At 32.1% G+C, this 26,262-nt stretch overlaps 1 protein-coding gene and 1 pseudogene across 1 annotated transcript in view; one reads left to right on the top strand and one right to left on the bottom strand.

Moving 5' to 3' along the window:
- The window catches only part of Lrriq3 (leucine rich repeats and IQ motif containing 3), a 64,753-nt gene that overhangs the window by 29,029 nt on the left and 9,462 nt on the right, over window positions 1–26,262 (bottom strand). The window contains exons 4-5 of the mRNA XM_090334606.1: window positions 24,033–24,166; window positions 10,507–10,663 (exon numbers count right to left, since the gene is read on the bottom strand). Of these exons, the coding sequence (XP_090190732.1) occupies window positions 10,507–10,663; window positions 24,033–24,166 (291 nt within the window). The remainder of the gene's footprint in view (window positions 1–10,506; window positions 10,664–24,032; window positions 24,167–26,262) is intronic.
- LOC150061644 (cytochrome c pseudogene) lies at window positions 2,063–2,570 on the top strand (annotated as a pseudogene).

The raw sequence follows: 26,262 nt of genomic DNA, 5'->3' as shown, positions 1-26,262 counted from the left end.
TTAAAACTTGGAGATACTTTAAAAATTTTTCATGGTATACATGTAATGGTATTTTCAGGATAATATCACTGTCCTAAGGGTTGAAAGGGAAATAAGTTGTCTTACAGAGATGAATACTGATACCAAATATCCTACTTCTAAGAGTAGCAAAAAGGCAACAAATTAACACTTTCTACCAAATATTCAATTTGTCCAGTAACCAAGAAAGATCTACTACTCAATTTATTTTTGTTCTATTAATATATTATCAGCTCAAAGAATATCCAGGAAAATTGATTTTTATTAGAATGCATACATTTATAGAAGTAAGCAGTCACTTTCTCTGCTTTCTATACTCTATATTTCTATATTCTAAATTTCAGCATAATAGGAAGAGTAAGAAAATTTGTTCTTAAATATACTTCATAACTTTATTACTTTGTCTTGACTTTAATAAATTTAACCTATCTTCTTTCAATGAAGCCTTTATTCTTCCCACCCAATATAAAAGAGAATAATGATAAAGAGTTGCTGCTAGGTTTGCTATTTTCATATCAAAACAGTGAATTGATTCTTTTAGAAAATATACTAGAATTAATTATGAGCTGCAACCCCCCCCGAAATATAAATTTTGAATTGTTTCTTTTCAATGCAACTGAGTATACTAAATAAACGTTGAGTGCCTGCTATGTACAAATCATTGTGCTAGATAAAAGGTGGCAAAAACAAATAAAATACAAAATAACCTGCCATAAACTGGCATATATTCTTCAGGTTATTTACATAAAATAATTGCCTTGGAAGCAGATAGGGTTAATAAATTCAAGTGATACAACAGGCTAAATCAAAACTATAACATTCTAGTTAAATTAGAGTAGCTAATTTTAACTAAAACAAAGAAAATCTTTATCATGGATTATTTGTATTAAGGTGTCATTATGTATCTCATATGTTCAATTATTATATTTGAAAAATATTGAGTAAAACAAAAGTAAATAAGGTAGAAAAACAGAGAATAAATGCAAAATAAGCATAACACAAATTGTAACTTTTAAAATAATCTAATTGAAAAAGATATTTAAATTGTTGTATTTATAGAAAATAAAGTTTGCTTACTAAATTGACATGGGAGTTCATAAAACTTGAATTATACCATAAAAATAACAGAGAAGTCTAAGTTTACACACTAAGAAGTCATAAGAACTAGATATTATACTATTTTGTTAAATTAAAATATAATTGAGTTATTAAATGACATGTTGCAATTATATCCTTAAATGATCCTGAAGCATAGAAAATTCAGAGTTGAAAACTATAATATTTTTTAATTATTAACTTAAAGTATCTAAGAAAAAATGATCTAGTAGAATCTGAAAACGTATATGACAATATTCAAGTACAAGTTATTCTTTTTTGTTTAAACTACCATCTCCCTACTTTAGGGTTCTCTCAGGATACCAAAACCTCACATTAGGTTAGTATTTGCTGCACATGTATTTTCTTGTGTGTGTTTGTGTTGAACTCAGATGTGGGAGCTGTCTCTGAGCTTCTTTGTGCTCAAGGCTAGTTCTCTAGTGCATGAGCTACATCACCATTTCCCACATAGACTGATTGACTGATTGATTGATTTGCCAGTCCTGGGGCTTGAACTCAGGCCCTGGATGCTGTGCTTTGGCCAGTGCTCTACCACTTGAACCACAACATTATTCCCTCATTTTCTATGTATTTGGCAATGAGGAATCAAACCCGGGACTTTGAGCATGCTAGGTAAACACTCTACCAATAGGCCAAACTCCAGCCCCTCCCCCAATACATTTATTGATTTATCATTGATTCTATATTGCTTCCGTATATTGCATGTTGTACTTGGTTAACTCTGGTTTTCTCGAGTCATAAGTGGCCATAAGGGGAAAAGAACAAATTACCTTTATCTTACTAATCAACAAAAACTGCATAAACTACAGTAAACACTGTATAATCATGAAGAAAGAAATCCAAGAAAATACCTGTGTTTATAGATCTGGATATTGTGAAAATGTCCATACTGTCAAAATCAATGTAAAAATTCAGTGAAATATAGAGAGCGGGACGTCTGCCTTCGTCTCCGGTGTCCTCCCTGTGGTAGCGGCGAGAGAGTGAATTTAAAATGGGTGATGTTGAAAAAGGCAAGAAGTGTGCCCAGTGCCACACCGTTGAAAAGGGAGGTAAGCACAAGACTGGGCCTAACCTCCCAGGTCTGTTTGGTCGGAAGACAGGCCAATCACCTGGGTTCTCTTACACAGACGCCAACAAGAACAAAGGCATCACCTGGGGAGAGGATACACTGATGGAGTCCTTGGAGAATCCCAAAAAGTACATCCCTGGAACAAAAATGATCTTCGCTGGCATTAAGAAGAAGGGAGAAAGGGCAGATTTGATAGCTTATCTCAAAAAAGCTACAAATGAGTAATAGCACTGCCTTATTTATTTATTGCAAAACAAATGTCTCATGGCTTTTTAATGTGTACCATAATTTAATTGATCTCTGATAATCAGATTTCAAATCATGAATGGCTGACAGAATATTTTTGGACAGTCCCAATTTAAGTAAAACTGGCTTGTGGTTAAGTGAATATGTGATCTTTAAAAGATTCCCTCCCCCAAGCCCCCATTCTGTGATATGATTGGATTGGTTTTCTAGTCAGATTTATATAGCTAACTATGAGAACATCTTTAAATACTGGCAAAATCCCTTCACTGTTTCAGCATCAAGAAAAAATAACCTGTTTGAATCTGTGATCATTAGCCTGTTAGAGGCAATGATTGAAGATGAGGCAATGTCTATATTTTTGGTCTTGACTACACCAATTTAATTAAGAATTCCCCATTTCTGAAAACTGCCTTTTACTTATTGAAAGGCATTTTAGTGTGGCTTATGTATAAATGTCAAATAAAGAATATTTAAAACTTGTCACATTTTATAGTTGGTCTGTTAAGTTCAGATGCTTGTAAAAGTGACCATGATAGATACAATACCGAGTTTATTTTTAATTCTTTACTAAGACAAAATTATAATTCGAGATTTTCTTTATGCAGCTATTCAGAAACACAAAATGGTGGAACTACTGTGTATGTGTGATTGTGGTGCTTTCTGCAAACTTCTTAGAGAAAGGGATTGTAAATGATGTGGCCATAAGACTTAAGGTAATTAAAGATAAATATTACATGATCAAACAAATTCAGTGAAATAATGTCATCTGATAGAAAAAAATACAAAATTTTATTATGTATGATTATGAGATGACATTTATCAAGGCAGATTATATAAATAATCTGACTTCTAGATTTGAAACCATTTTGCACAACTACTTAAAAATAAATACGTTCTAAATGGATCTTTCCATTATAAAGAAATTTACTTAATTCATGAAACAGTAAAATAGCCTATTAAGAAAAAAACATATTGTCTGTGGTGGTTTATGACTGTTATATACACTACAGAGAGGTTCACATCAAAGGGATTATGGTACAAAGACATTCCAAGCAGGAAGTCACTAAAAGTTTAATCTCGACCAATAAACCAGATGTGGTAGTATGTTCCAGTCTTCCTCGCTGGGCAGGACACTTCAGTCTGAAGCTAACCTTAAGGAAATACATGAGATCCTACAACTGAAGAAAAACGAGGCTGGGAGGGGCATTTGTTCAAATGTGATAGTACTTCCTGGAAAGCATAAGGCCCTATATTCAAATCGCAATTCTACCCAAAGCAAAACAATATTAAAAAATTAAACACACCTTCAGTTCATTTTTAACCCTTCATGTATTGAAGTAAGAAACCAATCCCACATCTCCTAAACCTTAGATAGAATCACTTCCTCACCATGTTTCCTCACCATGTTTTATAATATCAGTACTGTTAAACAAGATAAAACAGAAGACAAAAGTTATCCAAAATATGTTTCTTGGATTATGACATGATTCTTTCCAAATTTGTCTGTCTTTAAAGTATATGTAAAATATGAAGAACAATGAAGTAAAATGAGTTATTGGATGTGTATGTTACACAGTCTGACACACCAGACATGTCCTATACAAATTCACAGAATAGCTATATATATCTACAGTTTGTGACATCTTAAAATGTCATACTAAAGTGTTCAGTGCAGACATTCTAAGGATTGCAAACTTTTCCCTGGCATTAATTCACACAGTACAGGTTACAAAAAATATTGCTGTAATAATAGGAGAGGAAAAGGAAGAGTGAGATAGAGAGCAGAGGGAGGGGGGAACCTCAGCAGAGAAAATATACAAATGGTACAAAGGGCAAGTATACACATAAAGTAACAATGAGGTCTACTGAATTCCATCTACGATTCGATCTACTCAATGACTCAACTCTGAAACACCTAGAGTACCAAATGCTGCTGAGATGCATACCAAGGTGTTGTCCTATTGTTTCTGGGAAGAATATAAAACAGGATGGGGTCTTCAGAAGCCTGTTTAATTATCATTTATAAAAAAAAAAACCTACTCTTAAAATAAATCCAGCATACATTCTGGTATTTATCCATGAAGTAAACACTAGGTCTACACAAAGCATACACACGAAAACTTATGTCTCCCGAAGCATGTTCATGGATAATTATCGCAGGTGAATTCATTGTCATTTCTTGGAAAGAGGTCTTCTAATAGGTGAATGAATGAATTAATATTTATTTATCAAATAAATATTATTTGATGCTTTTAAAATGAGCCAATAACCCATAAAAAAGAGAGAAAAAGCAAATGTACTTTGCTAAGTAATAAAAGCCATTTAATAAATGCTGTTTATTGTGTGCTTCCAACTACGTAACATTCTAGAAAAGACAAAACTGGGGAAGAACCATACAAAGATCAGTGACTTCCAGGGGATATGTACAGAGACAGGGATGAAAAGACAGAGCACAAAGGACTTGTTGGACAGTGGAAAAAACTCTCTATGGTACTACAATAGTGAGCTTATATTATTACATGGGTTTTAAAAATGGAAAAGGTACAGCATCAAGACTGATCCCAGTGTGAACTATGGACTTTGTGTGATAATGATGTTTCACTGGAGGTTTCTTAATTGTAACAAATGTACCACTGTGTAGTACATGACCATACCAGGGAAAGTATAAAAGTAAAAAGGTACAAAGGAAAAATGTGTGTAGGGAGAACATATGAGAACTCTGTATTTCCTTTCCCTTATAATTTGTCCAGAAATATAAAACTGCTCCAAAAATAAAATTAACTAAAAAGTAAAGAATTACTGATGTGGCCTATGATACAAAGCAAAAGTTCCTAAAGGTAGTGTTTCTACATTCATTTAAGAAAATGTAGGTAAATATTTTTGCCCAGAATGAAGCCATTGCTATTGTTTAAATAAAACATGATATTTTGTTTTTTTCTTTTATATATATTTTATTGTAATTAATAGGTTACATTTTATTTACCAGATAGAAGGTGCATTACTTCAGAAACATTGATACCCTTTCTCTTGACAAAAACATGATATTTTGTTTTTAAAAGAGAATAGGAATTATTCAAGGGAAAGCAAAATCACCATGCACTGGTGGCTCATGCCTGTAATCCTAGCTACTTAGGAATTTGAGACCTGAGAATTATGCTTCCAAACCAACTTGGGCAGGAAAGACTGTGCAACTCTGATCTTCTATTAACCAGCAAAAAAAAAAATGGAAGCATGGTTTAAGTAGTAGAGTGCCAACCATTACCAAAACAAGCTAAGGAACAGTACACAGGCCCTAATTACAAACCCTAATGCCAACATTATATACCTAGCTAGCAGCTATTATATATATATATATGTATATATATGTACATATACACAAAGACAGTGCCTACATATATATATACATAACATATATTCAAAATCACATACCTAATCACCAGAAAAATTCAAAACCATGTAAAATTTATCATCATATTATGCTTTTGTGCATCTATGGTAGAGACCTTCTTAAAATATAAATAATTCCTCAGGTTTGTAAAGCAAAATATATATGTGTGTAACCTTATCGATAACACATATATAATAATAATTAGTGGAGCATATTAATAAGAAAGTTATGTTTGAGAAAATTTTATTCTACTTAACCAAAACTGGCAACATATCACATATATAGTTCTATAAGTATTTTTTATAGAAAATATAATTTTGGAAGCCAAAAAAATGTAAAAATCTTTGAATGAAATCAAATCAAATAATTAGTTCTAAAATGTTATTTCAGTCCAAATGATTATGTCACTGTGTTTATGCAATGCCACAAATGAGTACAAGATGTGAGCAGTTAGCTACAAGTGATTTCTGGGGGGTGTTCCCTTCTAGTGAAGTTACATTATTATCCTATAGACCACTTTTTCTGGTTTTTTTTTTGTTGTTGTTGTTGTTTTTAATACTGGGCAACGCCAATCATTCTCACAAGAACATAAGACAAAGAGTATGGAATTTCAATCTAAGAATCACCAAAATTCTAAGAAAGAGAATATAACATGACTCTCGCAGGCAGACAGTCAAAAATTATGAACAAAAACTATATTTAGACTTCTCTTTTTTTCCTTGAGGTTCAAGTAATTCTTGGACATCACTTTTATTACAGATGTTTTCTTTCTTGCTCTTCTTTTATTTTCTTTTTCTTTTGTCTACCCTAGGGCTTAAACTTAGGACCTGAGAACTGCCCCTGAGGGTTTTTTTTGGCTCACAGCTATCATTCTGCCACTTGAGAAACACGTCACTTTTGCTTTTCTTGGTAGTTAATTGGAGGTGACTGTCACAGGCTTTCCTGAACGGGCTGGTTCTAATCCATGATTCAGCATCCTTAGGAGCTAGGATTATATGTGTAAACCATCAGCACCTTGCTTTCTTTCTGATGGAGACTTTCCTATGACCCAGCTATTGCACTTCTGGACATTTATCCAATAGAACACAAACAAGGCCACTCTAAAGCTATCAGCACAAATATGTTCATTGCAGTAATAGTTACTATAGCTAAGACATAGAATCAACCCAGATGCTCCTTCATGGATGAATGGATTAAGAAAATATGGCATAGATACACAATGGAAATCATTGCTTCCATAAGAAAGAATGATAAAGCTCCAAACCAAAGGAAATGGAAAGACTTGAAAAAAATATTAAAAAGAAAGCCAGATCCAAAGAAACATAGGTTGCATGTTTTCCTTCATTTGTGGTAACTAGAATGTGCTTATAAATCTACAAGGAAACCAATTGGATGGTAATAGACAAAAAAATTACACTTGGACATGATAAATTATAGAGGTCTGTAAGAATTCACATGGGGAAGCCAAAGGATCACAAAGGCTCAAGAGCTATGTGTATGTATATGATCATAAAAAATGAAATGGAAAAAGAAGATTTTTTTGTTATTTGTATATATAGTTTTCCTTTGTCACTGATTTTTTTATTTCTATACATTTTTGGGGGGTGGTATGTGGGTTGAACTGGGTGCTGTCCCTGAGCTCTTCAGCTCAAGTCTACCACCCTACCCTTGAGCCAAGACCCACTTTCCATTTTCCAGAGGTTATTTGGAGATAAGAGTCTCAGGTCCTTTTGTGCCCTGGCTGGCTCTGAATCTTGATCCTCAGAGCTCAGCATCCTGAGTAGCTAGGATTACAGGCGTGAGCCACTGTGCGTGGCTAAACTTTTTGTTTTAGATGCAAGTTTATCTGTTTTGTTGAGGGTATAGGAAAGCAGAGAAAAGGTGGGACAAAGTATAAACAACAATGGTACCCATCTCGCTGGACCCTGTGTTGACAATCAACTATATAATTTGTGGGTGGAGACGAGGGGGAAAAACTGAGAGAGAGTGAGGGAAGGGGTGACATTGTACAAAAATAAATGGACTCTTTTTTGTAACTTGCATCCTACTTGGATTTTTTAGCATATTTCAAATAAAATAATTTTACAAAAAGAAAAGAATTCTCTGACTTGAGGGTAGGGTGGAACAGGTGAAAAGAGGAGAGATCTACAGCTTACTAAGAAACTGCTGGGCTTACTATTTAGTTCTGCTGAAGATCTGAGTAAAAAGGTTGAATGTGATGAAGTAGCTTTTAAATATCCTTAAATATTTCAAAATCCCATCATCATCATCATCATCATCATCATCATCATCCTCACAACAATATATTACCCGAAAATGTGACCAGGTTCCCCTAAAACTTGATGAAGCTGATCTACTATAATTCTTTATTTATGTCAGCTAACATAAACAATCCCAATTATTATACATCCACAATATTTATCTATTCTTACCCAGATATTTTTCATTAGGATCTTTCTCATAGCCTTTGGATATTTTGTCCTATGGGTCATCTACAGTTGACTTTAAAAAATAAATTAACCAGTCTTGGATTTGATCTCAGGAACTACACACTTGCTTTCCCTGATTTTTTTTAAGATTATATTAACACTGATTTTTACATCATATTTCAAATGTCATGTTTAACAAACAAGTATTCATGAAGGGAATCTGTATATGCAATCACTGGCACATAGATTTTAGAACATGATTAAAATTAAGCTGAAGGTTTGTATATCAATAGATACATATTAATCTATATAATAAAACAGTATGTCTATAATATCTATATCCCATCATAGATTTTTATGTCTTTTAGTTTTGTTAATATCTCCAAGGCTATGTCCATAACCTTGGGTACCCAAATATTGATTCATTGTTCTTGTACTTTTTAGATCTAATACCCGAAGACCCGGGTTTGATTCCTCAGTACCACATACATGGAAAAGAGCTGGAAGTGGCGCTGTGGCTCAAGTGGTTGAGCTCTGGCCTTGAGAAAGCCCAAGGACAGTGCTCAGGCACTTGAGTTCAAACTACAGGACTGGCAAAAAAGAAGTAAAATATTTTTTGTCGTTGTTCAAAACTATCTCTTTACCACTTAAACCATAGTTTCATTTCTGGCTTTTTTTGTTTTCTTTTTTTTTGGGGGGGGGGTTAACTGTAAAGAAAAGTCTCATAAACATTCTTATATTCTTGCCAGGGTTGGATCTGAACCTCCATCGTCATATCTCAGCTTCCTATCTACAGGCATATGTCCATAGTCCCAATCTATAGTTGATTTTTGATGGATAAATACCATGTTTATCTAGATATCTGAATTTTCACCATGATAATGTCTTTGTGAATGCATCTTGAACAAAGTTCTCTGGTGTTTTTTTTTTTTTAATTTATGATTGTAGATTTAAGAGAAAACTTAAGATTCTCAGATCAAGACGTTTTAATCCCCAAATAAGGGAAGGTTCAGATATTGAGTATTTCAGTTAATCATTAAATCTGAATTTTTTTCTTACTGGATTCGGTCCATTGTTTATATATCACATATCATGTCTCCAAATATTAAAATCCACATCTGTGGCTTTATCTAAAACATTTATTTTTCTTCGGATCCTAGGCATGCTTAGGACTCTTTGATACTGACTGTTTTTACTATAGATTTTTAAATTCTACAAAATCAAAAGAAATTTCATATTTTATACAGTTTAGTACAAATTAATACAGTTGGCCCTGAACACAGATAAGGAAAATGATTGGGGAGAGAATACTTTTGCTTCTCTTTTCTTTTCTTCTTTTCCAATGATAACTTTCTGAGATTTGGGATTTTAAAATCAATTTCCTCCTATAATACAGAATATGGATTCTCCTTTACATTGAAGCCAGGCTAATAAACCAGTCTGAATTTTTTGAAATACCCTCTAATCATGTCAAAGCACTTGCAATATTTGTAGCTCAGGCTACTGAGGAATGGGCCCACATATGAAGGAATATATAACATACAATAGTTTAGAAATTATAGGAGTTAAAGTGAATTCTAATATAAAGCCAAGTCATCATTTATACAATAGTTTAATGTCCAGTTATATTAAAACGTTAAACAGAACAAACACCATCTTTGAATAAAAGCTGGCTATATCAGTTACATTGTTAACCTTTGTCAGGTTAATTCAATTACTTAGCTGCTTTATGCCTATACAGTAGATCAAAATACTTGTCTTAAGATGTTGTGAAGGAAGTAGAGCTGTGGCCCCAGGGGCAGGGTTGTAGCCTTGAGCTGTAGAACTCAGGGACTGCGCCAGGTCCAGAGTTCCAGCCCCACGCCCAATAGAAAAAAGAAGGAGATGTTGTGAAGGACAAATTCTGTTTATAAGCAACTAGCACAGTACCTGGTACATAGCAGGCACTCCATTAATGTAAGTAAATTTCTTTCTATATTCATGTAGTCCTCTAAGCAAATTGTTATTTGTTAAAAAATATTTTTCTCTAACAAATTGAATGTAAAGTTAAAAAGTTTATATCACTACTCCAACTTGATGCGGGAGGTTACTAATGCACTATGTACTTATGATTGGGACTTGTCTGACATTCTAAAGCAAAACAACAGGGTTTGAAGAAATGCTTACAAATACTACATAAATTATGACTCCAATATTATAAATAAAAATTACTTCACAAATGATAAATTAATTATGCTTACAGATTTCCAGGGTGTAATCCTTCCTCTTCTATTACTTTCACATTTCCTAAAGATATCATCAAGAAATTTCTCTTGATATCCTCTGGTTATATAAAACCATTTTCCTTCATATGCCTTAGAAATTTTTTCCTGATGTCGTTTAAATAACAATGAAGGTCTGAATATAAATGGGAGAGAAATATATATTATCAGTTTTATCCAAAAATATGGAAAGAACATATGAATTTACTGCATGTTAAAAATATGTATTCATTAAAGGATAAGGAAGTTCTGAGGAATGAATCCTGTTATGAATCCACAAACAATTCCAATCTTATACCTGACTTAGTTATCAATAGGAATATAAGATAATCAATATGAAGTCATATTTTTAATTCCCTAATGAAGAAATAGCTCTATATTTTACTATGAGAATTACTGTATCCCCATAATAGTTATATTTGTATGCAATACTTGTGATGTAGTACAAATGTCTAATGGAACATATGCCATAGAATAAATTTAGATATTTATTACCTACAGTAAAACATAAAAAGGAAATGAATAGGATAAGTAGTAATGGCAGATGTATCTAATTCAGTGTCACCAAAATATTACCAATAAATGGCAGCCACAAACTACCATCATATTTAGTGGAAAGATATTGAATGCCTTCCTGTTTAATAAAATAACCAAAGGAAAGATGTCCTTCCTTGCTAGACATGTGAAGCACTGTACTAGCAAAATAAAGAGATAGAGCACTTTCACTTTTAAATACAGATGCAAAAAATCTAAATTTAATGAGTAGAATATATCAATATAAACAGAATAGTAATGCCCTAACAACCTTTGAAAAATTCATTATATTGATAAATTACAAGAAGAACTGTATGATTGATTACATGAAGTGAGGCGGAGAAATATTAGAAATTCAACAAGAAGTTTTTAACACTTTTTTAAAGTCACTCCAATGTCATGAAAACACTGTACCCAAGACAGTAACCTCCATTCAATACAATCAAAGAACATTTGTATTAAAATGAAGAAAATTAAAATGCAGAAAAATTATTGTGACAATTAGCATTTTCATAGAAGTAAAGGAAAATATTTAAAAAATTGTACTCCTACTTCACAAATGCTTTAATTTGGCCTTAAGTTTTCATTAGATGTCCCTCAGTTGATGAGTGGATCAACAAGTTGTGGTATTTATACACAATGGAATTCTATGCTGCTGTCAGAAAAAACGACATTGACCCATTTGTTAGGAAATGGAAAGACAGAAAAAATCATATTAAGTGAAGTAAGCGAGACTCAAAGGAACTTAGGCTCAATGGTTTCCCTCATTTGTCATAATCAGTAGAAACCTTGGGCTCTTCTAGCAGAGATCTGCAATAGAGCAAAACCTTGATACATAAGGCCATATAGTATGAAGCTAATTGAAAGGACCTCCAGGATATTGAAACAAAAGCCATATAATGAATGATTGTTGTCCTTAATGTACTATGTTATCTCTCATCTCCTTTGCTGTCCCTTGGGTATCACATATTGTTACAGTACCTCACTTTGTTGTCTGATATATTGAATTTATTTGTATTTGATTATTTGAAATTTGATAGGGAAGGGGAGAAAACAAGAGGGGGGGAGGGGGAAGCGGTGGGGGTAAAGGGTACCAAGATATGTGAAAGGGTATCAATGTATGTGAATTAATGCACTTTCTATATGGCAAATATCATGTAACCCTTTTATTAATTACAATAAAAATATATTTAAAAAAAAAAGAGAGAGGACAAAGTATATGCAAGCTCCTGCTTTAGGCACACAATGAATGCCCTGGTTGGCTAGATGGAACTTAGGTTTTCAAATGACATGGCCATAACCTGGCTTTGGGAAGACCATGGAATTTGGAATTCTAAAGTATAAATTGGACTGTAATGTTCTAACTGCCTGTGTGTCCTTAGGTGAGTTATAAAAAAAAAAAAACAACTTTTTGTGGTGGTCTGAGTTTTGCCTCCTGCCATCAAACTTAGTTTGCTTGCTTACTCAACTGACTTGAAGCATGCCTCCATCCCTGTTTGTTGGTTAATTTGAAGAAGGAGTCTCATGGACTTTTCTACTCGGTCACAATAAGACTTTGAGTAGGTACAATCTATAGGTTACAGAAGCCCTCCTCCAGGAAGATCTTGGTGAGTCCTATTTTATCCATTCAAAAAAAGTAAGAACACCTATATTACACACACCCAATCTCAGCATCATGTTCCAGAGATGTTATGGAACTCTTAGGCATAATTCCAAACACTTAGATCCCCTATGTTAAATTTGCCCAAATCACCAGTATACCAAAAAGATTAGAAATCCAATACAGGGATTCATAAAGAATTAGAATTTTGTAAAATGAAGACCCAGTCATCAGTACCAGTGTGTTTGCTGAACCTGTCAGGGGCCAGGAGGTAACATCAGAAATTTTAGGGGAAAAATTGTTTTTAAACTTTCTTCTGTGTAACTAGGAAACACAGTCAATATTTGGATAAATCATTAAGCATAGAATTGAATATACCTGTATTATAAGTAATATAAATACTACATTTATTAAATTGGGGCTCAGAAAGTTTATAGTTAATTTTCTAAGTTCTATAAAAAATAGAACTGAACATCAACATTTAACATTCACATTCATAGTAGTTATTCAATAAGGAAAAACATTCAATCAGGAAGCTTTCACAATAACTACCAGATATTATCTGTAAAAAGTTTTAAATTTGGATATTAATGAAAATGCTGAAGCCATTAATGGTTTGTGGTAATGTATCATTAATAAATTATAAAAATACATAAGTAAAGAAAGCCCCAAAAGACCAATAATTCAAATGCCATTAATTTTAGAGAGTACAGCTGTCCTGCTATATACTTAATATTTAGTTTTCTTTTTTCCTAACAGAAAATTACTAGTTATAACCTAGTGGGTCCTTTCAGTTCTGTTCCATTGTAAAACAAAGAAAGACACATCAAAACTGTGGAAAAATTACAATCTGTAAAAATTATCATCATCTCTAGACCATTTTAACTTGAAATACTAGTATCATTCTAAACAAAACAATGTAAAATGTTACAATTTTCCAGTAACAATTGTAATTGCCGGTAAAAATGCAGACATAAAATATGTGTATGTTTTAGTAAAATTGTAAATATTTTCCAAATAGCCTTTACATGCTGCCTCAAATACACTCATAAATGTGACTTAGTCTACTACATTAATTAATGATGAGGGTGAAAATCTAGGCACTGTGGAATATACATATAATTCTTGCTAATCAGGAGTCAAAGATAGGAAGTTGGAAAATTCAAAGCCAGACTCAGAAAAGTTAGAGATTCTATCCCAAAAGCAGAATACAATTAAAAGGTTCATGTGTAGCATTTGTTTAGCAGGTACAACTTGTGTGGGTTCAACTCCAGATATAATGGGGAGAAAATGTGTCTAAACTAAAGCCAAGCACAGTGGCTCATGCCTGTGTTCCTAGCTATTCAGGAGGTTGAGATCTGAGGACTGTGGTTCAAAGCCAGACTGGGCACAAAAGACCTTGAGACTTTTATCTTTAATTAACCACTAAAGAACTGGCTCAAGAGGTAGGGTGGTAGCCTTGTGCTGAAGAGCTCTGGGACTGTGCCCAGGCCCAGAATTCAAGCGCCATGACCAACCAAAAAAAGAAAAAAAAAAAAGCAAGTTTTCACAAATTTTATTATATGTATTAACAGTAGTACTATTACTAGTGGGGAAATAAAAGCAAAGTATAATGTGCTCATTATATTAAAACAATAAATAGTATAAAATCTGTGTTCATGATATTAACAAAAATAGTATAAATAACAACTCCTAGTAAAGTAAAATAATATTAAAAAACATAATTCTGTGTATCTATTGTCTTGGATAATCAAATTCTAGAAACTTTCTAGAGATACAGTAATAAATACAAATAAAAATGCAAATTAAAAGGACTATATTTTTAGAGAAAATAAAAACAAGATTAATATCCAATAAAAGGAGAGTTTACACAGACTGTATGATCCAAAAAGTATGTTATTATTTAAAACTGTCATGTAAAATAGTTAATAGTAAAAAAATAGAAAAATTTGCATATAAAAATATATAAACATTTGCCTTTTGTATAAACATGAAAATTTGTTAATTTTATTCATTTGTAACTTGTTTTTCTAACCTCTCCTTTAAAATATCTTTGAACTAGCTGGTTTTTAGCTGAATAGAATTGTATATTATCTTTTTGTATCTTTTTATGAACATAGTATTAAACAATACTCAAATTCAACCCACAGACCTTTAATTATGTATAAGTAAAAGCAGCATAAACGATGATCTACTACATAATAAATTCAATTAAGTTAAAAGCTTTTGCCTTGTCTTAATTTTAATTTCTACTTCAAGGATGAACACACTAGTTCTGCAGGAAGTTACACAGTAAATATTTTAGAATGTGTGATATATAAGTTTTTTTAAACTTTTTAAAAAAAACTGCTCCTTAAAACTGTAAAAACCCACTTTCCATTGCATAACACTCATCAGACTTTACCCACTGGGTTATTTCTCCTTCACTTTGCATTGGTAAATATTTATATGAATGCATACACACAATTTTCTCCATTTTGCCTTACAGTTGTTTGGGTAAGAAGGAAATACAAGTAAGAGAGAGAACTGGAGAGAGAGGGAGAGGGAGAGGGAGAGAGAGAGAGAGAGAAAATCAAGAAAGAGAGAGAGAAAAAGAATCAGAGACTAAGAATTAGAGACAGAAAGAGATACAGAGACTGAATTAGAGACAGACAGAATCATATAGAGAAAAACAGAGACAGAGATAGGAAAACTTGATTCACATGTATATCTTCAGGAGGAGTAGATACAAAACTCGAAAGGAAAGGATGAAAAGTACAGCAGTGGAGCTCAGTAGACACTGATGACTGATTAATTTATAAAGAACATAGGTATATTTCCTATTCATCTGAAGGATGGGAAATCCAAGTCTGATGAGGCTGATACACCTGAAGCATCATAACATGGTCAGAGGCATAACACAACAAAAAAAAAGAGTCATTGCAGACAGTCTTTTCTACTAGAAACAATCCATACCTGAGAGTGGCAATTTTATTACCTAAACAACTCTCCTTAGAGTGTTAAAAACTGCTGCATTGGGAATAAAGTTCTAGCACATGGCATTTGGAAACGCGGATACATGCAAACCATGTATTTATTTATCAAATCAAATAATCTTCAACATTGTATGTAGAATAGAAAAAACGGTATTTGCTTTAGTAATTTGTATGATAGTAGTTGGGCTTCAGTGGTTATATGATTATTATTTGTGAAAGTGGACAAGTGCTAGTGGCTCAGACACATATTAGTTTCTCAGGAGACTAAGATCTGAAGACCATAGCTGAATGGCAACCCAGACAGCCATTCCTCCAAACTATTATGTCCAATTAACCAGAAAAAAATGACAGAACTGATATTACGACTCCTGTACACTAGCTGCGAGTGGAAAAAGTAGTGTGAGGACATTAGTTCAAGTTACAGCAGTGAGAAAACTAAATTGCAAAAGCAGCCACTGCTGAACGATTTAATACATCATTAGAAAATAAAAAGAATCATATTGTATTTCTTGTCTAGGAAACATTCACAGCACTAGTCTTATTTTTCTTCTTTCTATAATAAACTTTCAAAATAAATGCTTGTATTTTTTCTATTATAATGTTTGCAAAGTAATTATACTATCATTATAATAACTATCTCACAGAGGGACTGTGAAATTTCAGATACTAAATTTAGAAAAACATTTAAAATTTTAAACATAGGAAATCGAAGCATCTTGAATGTTTAGTCTTCTTTTAACTAACCTCCCGTGACATCTATAGTATTATACAGATATAGTATTATCTATTATATAGCATTATAGTATCTACATAATAGTATCATTGCAAAACCTAATGATAAAAATGAAATTAACTGAAAGACATACTAAATAAATTATTTGGGATGCAAAATCATGCTTTAGGAATAAACATTCAAATCAAAGTAATGTAACCAGAGCCACAAACCAAAAAAAATCATCTTAAAAATTATTCCTGATACAATGTGGAAAGGGAAGGGATTCAAAAATGCATACAGAACACTTCAGGGCAGATTCGATCACACACATCAATGAGTACTAGAATTACTAGAAAGAAACTCTGAGCTATATGTTTCATCAACTGTAGATATATTGATCATTAAACATTAACTATGATCATTGGTAGAATCTACCATTTCAACCAAGTAATTTCCTAATGTTAATATGAATGGAAAATATATTTAAATTACTTTGGAGATATTATCATTAAGCCAATGATTGGAAGTTGTTCAAAAATGATAAAGGATAACCAATTCTTAGATAATATCTAGGAAATCTGAAGTTAGATAATGAAAAGAAATTCACATATATTGTGGATTACACAGCCCTAAAATTAAATCATTTTCAGAAAACTAGTTGGAACTAAAAATCACCATTTTGAGTAAAATATGCCTAGCTCAGAAAGAAAATCTATGTTTTGTTAATATGTGAAATGTAGAAATGAATAAACTGCAGTCTTAATAGTAACAGGATGAAATGATTGCGATAGACTGTGGGGATGAGAAATTAGAAGTGGGATGAGATAGGAAGAGCATAGGAGAGAATAATGGGAAGTGAGTATGACCAACGTATATCATACACAACTGTAAAAGTAAAATCATATCCATTCTTTTAAGATATTTACATCTATGTTCATGATACTAACCTAAAACTTTCTTATAATATCCTTGTTCAGGTTTAGTGTCAGGGATTTGTTGATCTCTGAAACAGTAGAGAGGTTATTTTCCTTTTTACACTAAAAATGTTGAAACTTCGTGTTAATCTTCCTTAATTATAAAGAATAATTAATCATTAAAGTTATCTAGGCTTGATATTCTTCTGTGAATGTCACTTACAAATGGACTCAATTTCTTTGAGGATTGCTTAAAATTTTTATTTCCACTTTTGTCACCTTTGTACTTTGTATCCTCAGAAACTTTTCCATTTCACACAAAACATAGTGTAACTACTATTATGCTGCTCATTGTGTTAGCTTTAAGACTTATACACCTTTCTTTTTTGGTAATATTTCCCTTTGTATCATTTGTCAGTCTTGAGTTTTTCTAACTTCTGCTTCTAAAATGATTCCATTTCTGGATTATTAAATTTTTAGTTTCATCATCTCAGCTTTGTACATGTACTGTATTTCATCAATGTTTGAGTATCATCCTTCTTCCTACCTTCTTTTTAACAACTATTCCTGAGTATCTTTTATCTATCTGATTTGAAACACAATCTTAGCCATTCTAGTTTTCTCTTTTATTGATTTAGAGGTGCTAGACAATAAATATTAGTTTATGGAAGCAACTTCTATACATCTTTTAATCCAAAAATCTCCCTTTGGCCTCAGTTACAGAAGCCAAATATATAGATGGGGAAACACCCTGATTAAAAATGTCTGTTTTGGTTTCCCTCATTTGTAATAATTAGTTCACATCTAGGACTCTTCTAGCAGAGGATCACAATAGCTCAAAACCTAGGTACATAAGGTCATATAAGATGAGACTAATGATAGGAACTCTAGGATATGCCAACAAGAGCTTTATCTTGTGTGATTGTTGTTCTTAATATATTATGTTATTTCTTTTTCCTTTTTTTTGCCCTTATGGTAGATCTCATATTGTTACTGTATCTGACTTTGTTACATGATATATTTGTTTATTTGAAATAGGAAAGGGAAAGGGGAAAAACCAGATGATTTGGAGGGGTTAATGGAGGGAAATTGGAACAAAAACATGAAAAGGGGTATCAATGTGTGAGAAGTAATTCACCTACTATCTGTGAATGAAACCATAATCCCTTTGTACATTATCCCAACAATAAAAAAATCACATTAAATATACCTTTCAAAAAAGTCTATTCATAGAATCATTTGTTACTAGTATATCTGTTCAACTGAATTCTAGCAAAGAACTACAGGAAAAGACTAATGTAAATTCCTAATAAGGCTGATAATTTAGGGGAGAGGTTTGTCCTGTCTGCCACTCGGTAAGGCCTGAGTCTATAATAACAGATAATGATGGCAATGTCTCAGTCACTTGCTGTCATAAATGACTTTGAGGACAGAATACAGAAGAGAAATGAATGGTAAAACACTGAAAAGAAGATTGAGTCTTTGATTATATGCAAAGTTACAAACTTATACTATTTGATTACAGATTTTCTACTACATAAAATAAATTTTTGAGTTATCAAGAAAAGTAAATAAAAATACTTTATTTCCAAAAGAACCTATCACATTTGTATGTTTAGAATTAGATTTCAATGGTATGTTTAGTTCTAGCTTCTCTTCCTATGAGGAAAAAAGTGTAAATTAGTTAACTATAACATACATTAGTCAAAGTCAAATATATTAAAAAAAAACACTAGTTATCACAAATGCCATCTCTGAACACCAAATAATCCATCTTGAAGGCTTTTACTCAAAATAAGAAAAAATTCTTTTTGGTTATTTGTTTTCTTGTCTGCAAAATGTCAACCCATTTTCATTCCTGAGTTCCTTTTTTTGTTTGTTTGTTTAAGAATTTCTGTAGTTTAAGACACATCTGAGTAATGTGTCTTAAACAGAACTGATCAAATGAAGAACTTACAAATATACTTGTTTTTCTATTAAAAGTATAAAATTGGATAGAAGTGCTTAGAAATTAATCTTATAATTATGATGGTCATCTTCTTTTTCATGTTTCTGGCTTGAATATTATCATATGTTACTTTTCTATTATATTCTGATCCATGCATAAACCTACTGCATCATAATTACTTGGGAATTGAGTCTAAGTATATAAAACTATAAAATTTAGACCTAAACTCTGGTATGCTAAAAATCTCTTATTTCAATAGTTTTACTCTGTCAAAAGATATTAACAAGCATATAATTCAATCATATGCTTAGGAGGGGAAGGAAACAGAAAATTTGACTTTCTGAAACATCTTGATTCTTTTGTCTATTTTACATAACACACATAATTAATTGAAGTCAACAACTTGAATTACTCTAAATGAACTCCTTTCATAATAATATGATTTCTTACACATTCTTCTTATAATAAGATATTTAAGTTTGGAAATTCAAAATGTGAATAGATGTGGAAAATTTATTGACAATTTAAAGTCTGGTGGTATTTGGTAATTATTTCAGGAGATAATGGACGCAGTGAAGATTCTGAAGAAGTATGCAAAAAGAAGTATAAGTAAAACAAAAATCAGAGAGTCAAGTTCAGAATAGAAGCAAATCCTGAAGAATTTTATATTCTTCCAAAATAAACATAAAGGTCCTGAGTTTTTATAGGCTATGAAAATCCAGAACTAACCAGCTATAAGGTCAGTTCTCCAGCAAAGCCAGAAACCAAAGAGAAGCTTCTGGGAATGGAATTTAAGAACACAGAGAAAATAAAAGTATAATCCATAACACAAAACACAGGTGGGGCTGAAAACTTCAGGTCTCAAAGTGTAGGCCACATAAAAACAATAAAAGAATGAACTTTAGTATTGAAATTTACCAAAAGTTTCATAAGGCTCAGAAAACCTAATTTCTTATAAAATGGAAAGTATAAACATTCCTCCAACAAAGCCCACACTGAAGAATAATAAAGAAAAAAGAGAAAAGGGGGAACAATAACATCACTACACACAGTAAACCATGCCAGAAAGTGCAACTGACACACAAGACCAAAAACTGTAAGCCACTGTTTCAAAAGAAAAATGATATAAAACTTACAAACCAAATAAGCTACAATTAAACAAATTTAGAAACATTGATAGCATGGAAAAACATTCACTATTTCAAAAGTTATTTAAGATTAATCTAGGCCAGGTGCAAGTGGCTTACATTTGTAATCCTAGCTATTTAGGAGGCTGAGATGTGCCAACAAAGTTCATGACATGCCTATCTGCAATAAACTACTTAGTAAAAACTGGAAATGGCCCTGTGACTCTAGTAGTAGGGTGCTAGCCTAGAGCACAGAACAGCTCAGAATCAGAGTCCAGGCCCCGAGTTCAAGGCCCAGTATCAGAACAAAAAAGAAATATCAAATTAGGAATATAATAACAAATTAACATGATAGGAACACGAAAGGAACAGGAAGTGTGGTGATTAATGCTAACAAATCTTGGCACCTGGAAGGTTGAAGTGGGAGGATCATGAGATTGAGTATAGCCTGGAAAACATACTAAGATAATGCTTCAATAAATAAATGAATAAACAGATAGTTTGTAATACATATAACATGCATATATTATATATATTAGTATATATACACTGGCATTTATAGTGTAGTTTATAAATATATACACACACATATATATATATACTATATAATGTATATACAGGGAGAGATATATTCCTTAGTATATATCTACATATATAATACTATTTACATACTAGTGTATATTTATATACATATATATTATATATAATCTTACGCATACACAAAAGTTTTATACATATGCAGGATTAAATTAATGGTCACATTATTGATAATTTTGAGAAGCATAATTGTGCTGTTAAAAGAGAATTATAACACTGAATGAAGGCAGTAAAGAACCCCCTGTGTTGGATTAGCAGTTGCTGTATCCATATGAAATCATGATAGAAAATTAAATCATTTTATATTCTGTCCCTGAAAGGGCCTAGGAGTTATGATGGCTCCATAACAAACATATATACTTCCCAGATTTTATTTTCCAAATACTACTTGCTATAACTAATGATTACCTTTCTTTGAAAATTACTACATTTGTAAAATTACAAGACTATGAAAAGTAGCTAGAAGGCATACAAGAATTTGGATTGGGCATTCATTTAACATGTACAGTTTCAGCCCCACATAACTGACCTCAAATGATCAACAGAGTCTCTGACATTCAATATAAATCTTAACGTTTCTACAAAAAAAATTTTAATGCTTTACTAACTATAAAGCAGAAAATACAGGACAAAGTCAAAACCTCTATGGATTAAGTGATATAAAGTGGATGAATATGGTTGTTCACATAAAGTACATATCCAATAAACATTTGTTTCCAATTTTATTTTCCAGTGTCTTTTATAATGTATCAACTCAACCAATATTCTTCCATATGAGCTTAATGTAGATCAACCCATTATAAACATTGATACATACCAGAGATCTACAATGGCGCAAATAGAGATGTAGTCTTCATACTTCATGTAGATTTCAGTATATCTGATGATAGAGCTAATTATATAGACATTGCAATGTAGGATGAAGAATGTGCTAACATATATTATTCAAACATTTTCTTAAGTAAACTAGTAGTCACTGGAGTATTTTAAGCTAGTGAATAAAATATTTGTATTTCTATATTTGAAAAATTGTTCCATCCATACTGCATAAAACATGATATGAAAAAAGTCAGAAATCCAAGGAAAATTTCTCAGGGTCAAATAGTACAGTTAGAACTAGATAAAATAACAATAATAATATTTTTAAAACAGCATATAACTAAAATGGATCAAAAAGGTGAGGTACACATACACATAGGAATTCTGTGCTGCCACCAGAAAGGATGGCATTGCCTCATTTGTAAGGAAATGGAAAGACTTGGAAATAACCATATTAACGAAGCTAGACCCAAAGGAACATAAGCTCCATGGTTTCCCTCTTTTGTAATAATTAGTACACATCTAGAATTTTCTTACCAGAGGTGCTCAGTAGCTCAAAAGCTATGTGCAAAGGCCATATAGGATGGGGCTAAGTGAAATGTTCTCCAGGATAGGGAAACGAGATTTGTCCTTGTGGTTGTTGTTTTTTAATGTAATATGTGAAGTTATTTCTTTACTCTTTTTTTGTTCTGTTGTTGTTTTTCCCACTTGGGGTTTATCCACTGTTGTTGTATCAGATTTTGGTATCTGGTCTACTGTATATACATTTATTCGTTTGTTTGAATCAGGGAAAGGAAGGGGAAAAACAAGATAATGAGACAAAGGACAAAGTGTGAATGAGTATAACAGCAATATTCACAGGGCAATATGTTGGAAATGAACTTTACAACTTGGGAGGTGGGTGGGGGAGGTAAAGAGGGAGAAAAACAGGAAGGGGTAACAATGTTCAAGAAGTAATGTAATCACTACCTTATAAATGTAACTGCAACCCCTCTATACATCACACTGATAATAAAATTTAAAACAAAGCATATAACTGAAATGTTCATTTTTTTTTAGTTCTAAACTTTTTATTTTTTATTTTTATTTTTTTATATATTTTTATTGTAATTAATAAAAGGGTTACATGATATTTGCCAGATAGAAGGTACATTAATGTTCACCTTGGCCTCTCTTCATATGGATTATTATCACCTAGGATCATGATCACTTAGTACCGACAGGCTAATAAAGAAAGGATTTTTCTCTGCCTTTCTGCACAATGTAAATTTCACTTTGGTGACACTTTCTAATTTTAGTTTTTCAGAAAATGGACACTGTGCTCCTGTCTATCTATTTTAACTGTGTCTATATATCAGAGCAAATTTCATTTCTGTATACAGAAAATTTTCATTCAATAACTGAAGAGACATTTCATAAAATTATTCATTTATTTTTTCATAAGTTTGAAGTTAACTGTGATGACATGCATATAAATTGCTGATACCAGGGTATTCAACCATATATCCTACAATACAATGTTGAGAGATTCTAGCGACACAGATTTTCCTTTATTTAAATGTGAAAGGTTTTTCCTTCACTTCCTATTTGCTATTACAAAAGAATACAAGGAACAAGAAGAAAAGAAAACTAACAAAAGGTTACTATAAATGTGATAGCTATAAATAGCTCAGCAAAATTATCTTCAGTTACAAGCAAAATATAAAGTCCTCATATATCTTTATGATTTATATTTGTCTTATTAATTTGTTTATAACTTCTATATTTTGCCATCATGTGAGAGAATTTTAATATGTTGTTTTGATTTATGTTTTAAGCGTAATAAAAATTAAGATTTATTTGGACTGGAAGTATGGCCTAGTAGTGGAGTACTTGCCTAGCATGGATGAAGTCCTGGGTTTGATTTCTCAGTAGCACATACACCGAAATAACCGGAAGTGGTGCTGTGGCTAAAGTGGTAGAGTGCTAGCTTTGAGAAAGCTTAAGGACAGTGCCCAGGCCCTGAATTCAAGACCGAGGACATGCAAAAAAATGCATATGAATTTTTCAATCATTAATAAATCTATTATTGATGGAAATTGAATTAGTGAATTTTGATTATATTAAATCCTGTAACAGATTATTATAGATTCTGTATTTTCATGAAAATTAGATCTAGTATATAAAACATAATTTTTAATATAAAGCTAAATAAAATTTGAGAAAATTGATTTTGTATCGTTAATTTTAATTTTATAATGTTTTAATATTCAAATAGTAAAGACAGTATCACATACCTCAATTCTTTTCTTACTAAGAAACCACGAATCCATCTTTGAACTATCAAAACTGGTGAATTATGAGCCAGAATTTTGTTAATTCTTGAAACAATAGATTTAATGTTATTAATTTCATCCTCATAACTTGATCCCTGTATAAAAATGTATTCAACAATTTTGTTATATTAACAAATTTAAGAAGCTACTTTAAAATTGGTAATGATTTGAGTAAATTAACACATTTGAAGGTTTCTTATTACTGTATTAGTAAACCAATGCATTCTAACATGAGAGTAAATATCAAGAACTAGCTAGTAGCATAAAATAGGTTCAACTTTCCTCATAAAATAGACTTTAGTAACTCTGAATTCAAACTTCTCTCAATTTGATAGCATGAATGCAAATTTGTCACTGTAATAATCCTAATCCATGAAAAGTAGTAGTATTAATTACTGTTTAACTAAATTAATAAAATTAAAGCATCTTCAGCATAAAGAAACTGGGCTAGACTGATTTATATCATGTTCTTGGATCCTCTTGCTTCCCTACAGTAAGGGTGATACAAATCTAACTTCTGATTCTTCACTATTAATGATTAGTTGAACTTTCCCCCTTCCATACCCCTACCACACATACACACAGATCTATTGACATAAAATACTTGCAGGACAAAACTTTCTCAAATTCTTTCCCTCCTCAAGGCCTTTGAACTTAGAGCAAGATATAGACTTTTGACAATCCTCCTCGGGAATAGGGTGGGCTGGGAAAATAGTTCAAGAAGTGTTTGAGTAGCAGTGATTAGCAAGCCTGAGGCCCTGAATTCAAATTCTGCTTTGGAAGGATGGAAGGAAGGAAGGATGGAAGGAGAGAACTCTCAGGAAATAGACTAGTCTCTGACGTACTTTCAAATCATGCCACTGCCATTTATCTCACTTCCTCATACCAAACCCTTTATCTTCTTGGTTTCTCTTCTTTATAAAAGTAAAACCCTTATCAGATTCTAAGAGCATAGCATTCTCCCTATTTTAGCTGTCTCCTTTTCTCTGTAGGAAATATCACCATTACTTTACTTGCAATATACCTTTCAAATAAATTCATCTAGATGCCTTTAAACTTATGATTCTCCTACCTACCTGGGCCTTCTGGGATATGGCTATGTAAGTGTGGACTTGACATAGCTTTTGTAATTTACTTTTTTATTGAGTTACTATAACATTATGTTCCAAATTTTTGTATTATGCCCATTTTTATTTTTCAATCTGTATTAAAAACTGCTATTTTATAAACTAGTCAAACATTTGGGTTTCTCCTTTCTTTTCATTTCTATTACTCTAGCACTGAGCCAAGTCCCCCTACTCTTGAACTCAGGACCTTGGCAATATCACTGAGCTTTTGTGCTCAAGGCTAAAACGCTATCACCTTTTGCTTTTTCAGTAGTTACTTTCTGAGCTGGAATCACAGCATTGAGATCTCATCATTCTAAGTAGCTATGATTGCAGATGTGAGTTACTGGCATCATCTACCAGTTTCTTTCTGTTTCAGTTATTTTTTTAATAGAATTTTATGACTTTTCCTGGTATGTGATCCTCCTATTTTTTTCTTCCCGTCTTGCTGGTGTGACACCTCCATCTCCCAAGTAGCTGAGATTTCATATACCAGCCACTGTATTTAATCCAAAATATTTTCTGTATCTCACTTATAAAATCACACTATGAAAGTTCTTCCTCTTGTTTCCCTGTCAGTACTAGTTGCTTTGTGAAATTGAGCTACTATTGCAGATTCATGAATCTGGAAATTCTTGGGATTAGGTTTTTCTTTTATTAATTCAAGAACCCTCCTCCCCAAAATTATATAATGAATGATGACTTGTCTAGGAAAAAAAATTCTGTAACAGCTTTATACATTTCCCAAAGATATTCCTAATGAATAATACTTCCTAGATTCTTAGGTAACATTGTGATACTGCTATGTTTTCAATATTATTTGACATTTCAAACATAGTCTCTAAACTCTGGAAACATTAAACCACTTCTGGTCACTTGCATTTACCAATCTCCATCAATACCTTTTAGCCTTTTCATGTGTTTTTCATTCTGTCTCATTTGTTGAATAATCATAGTAACATTTCTATTTTACTGGAGATTTCATAATAAAGGATTTTGAATACTTATAATCTGTTATCTTTTCCTTGTTATTCACCTTAACTAGAGAGTCGGATAGGAAAGATTTTTAAAAGAAACTATATATG

This window comes from Megascapheus bottae, chromosome 6 (genome assembly GCF_031878675.1).
Source record: "Megascapheus bottae isolate mThoBot1 chromosome 6, mThoBot2.hap1, whole genome shotgun sequence".
Classification (NCBI taxonomy): Eukaryota; Metazoa; Chordata; class Mammalia; order Rodentia; family Geomyidae; genus Megascapheus; species Megascapheus bottae.
The sequence above is the reverse complement of the archived record's forward strand: the minus strand, read 5'-3'. Positions and strand labels throughout refer to the sequence as shown.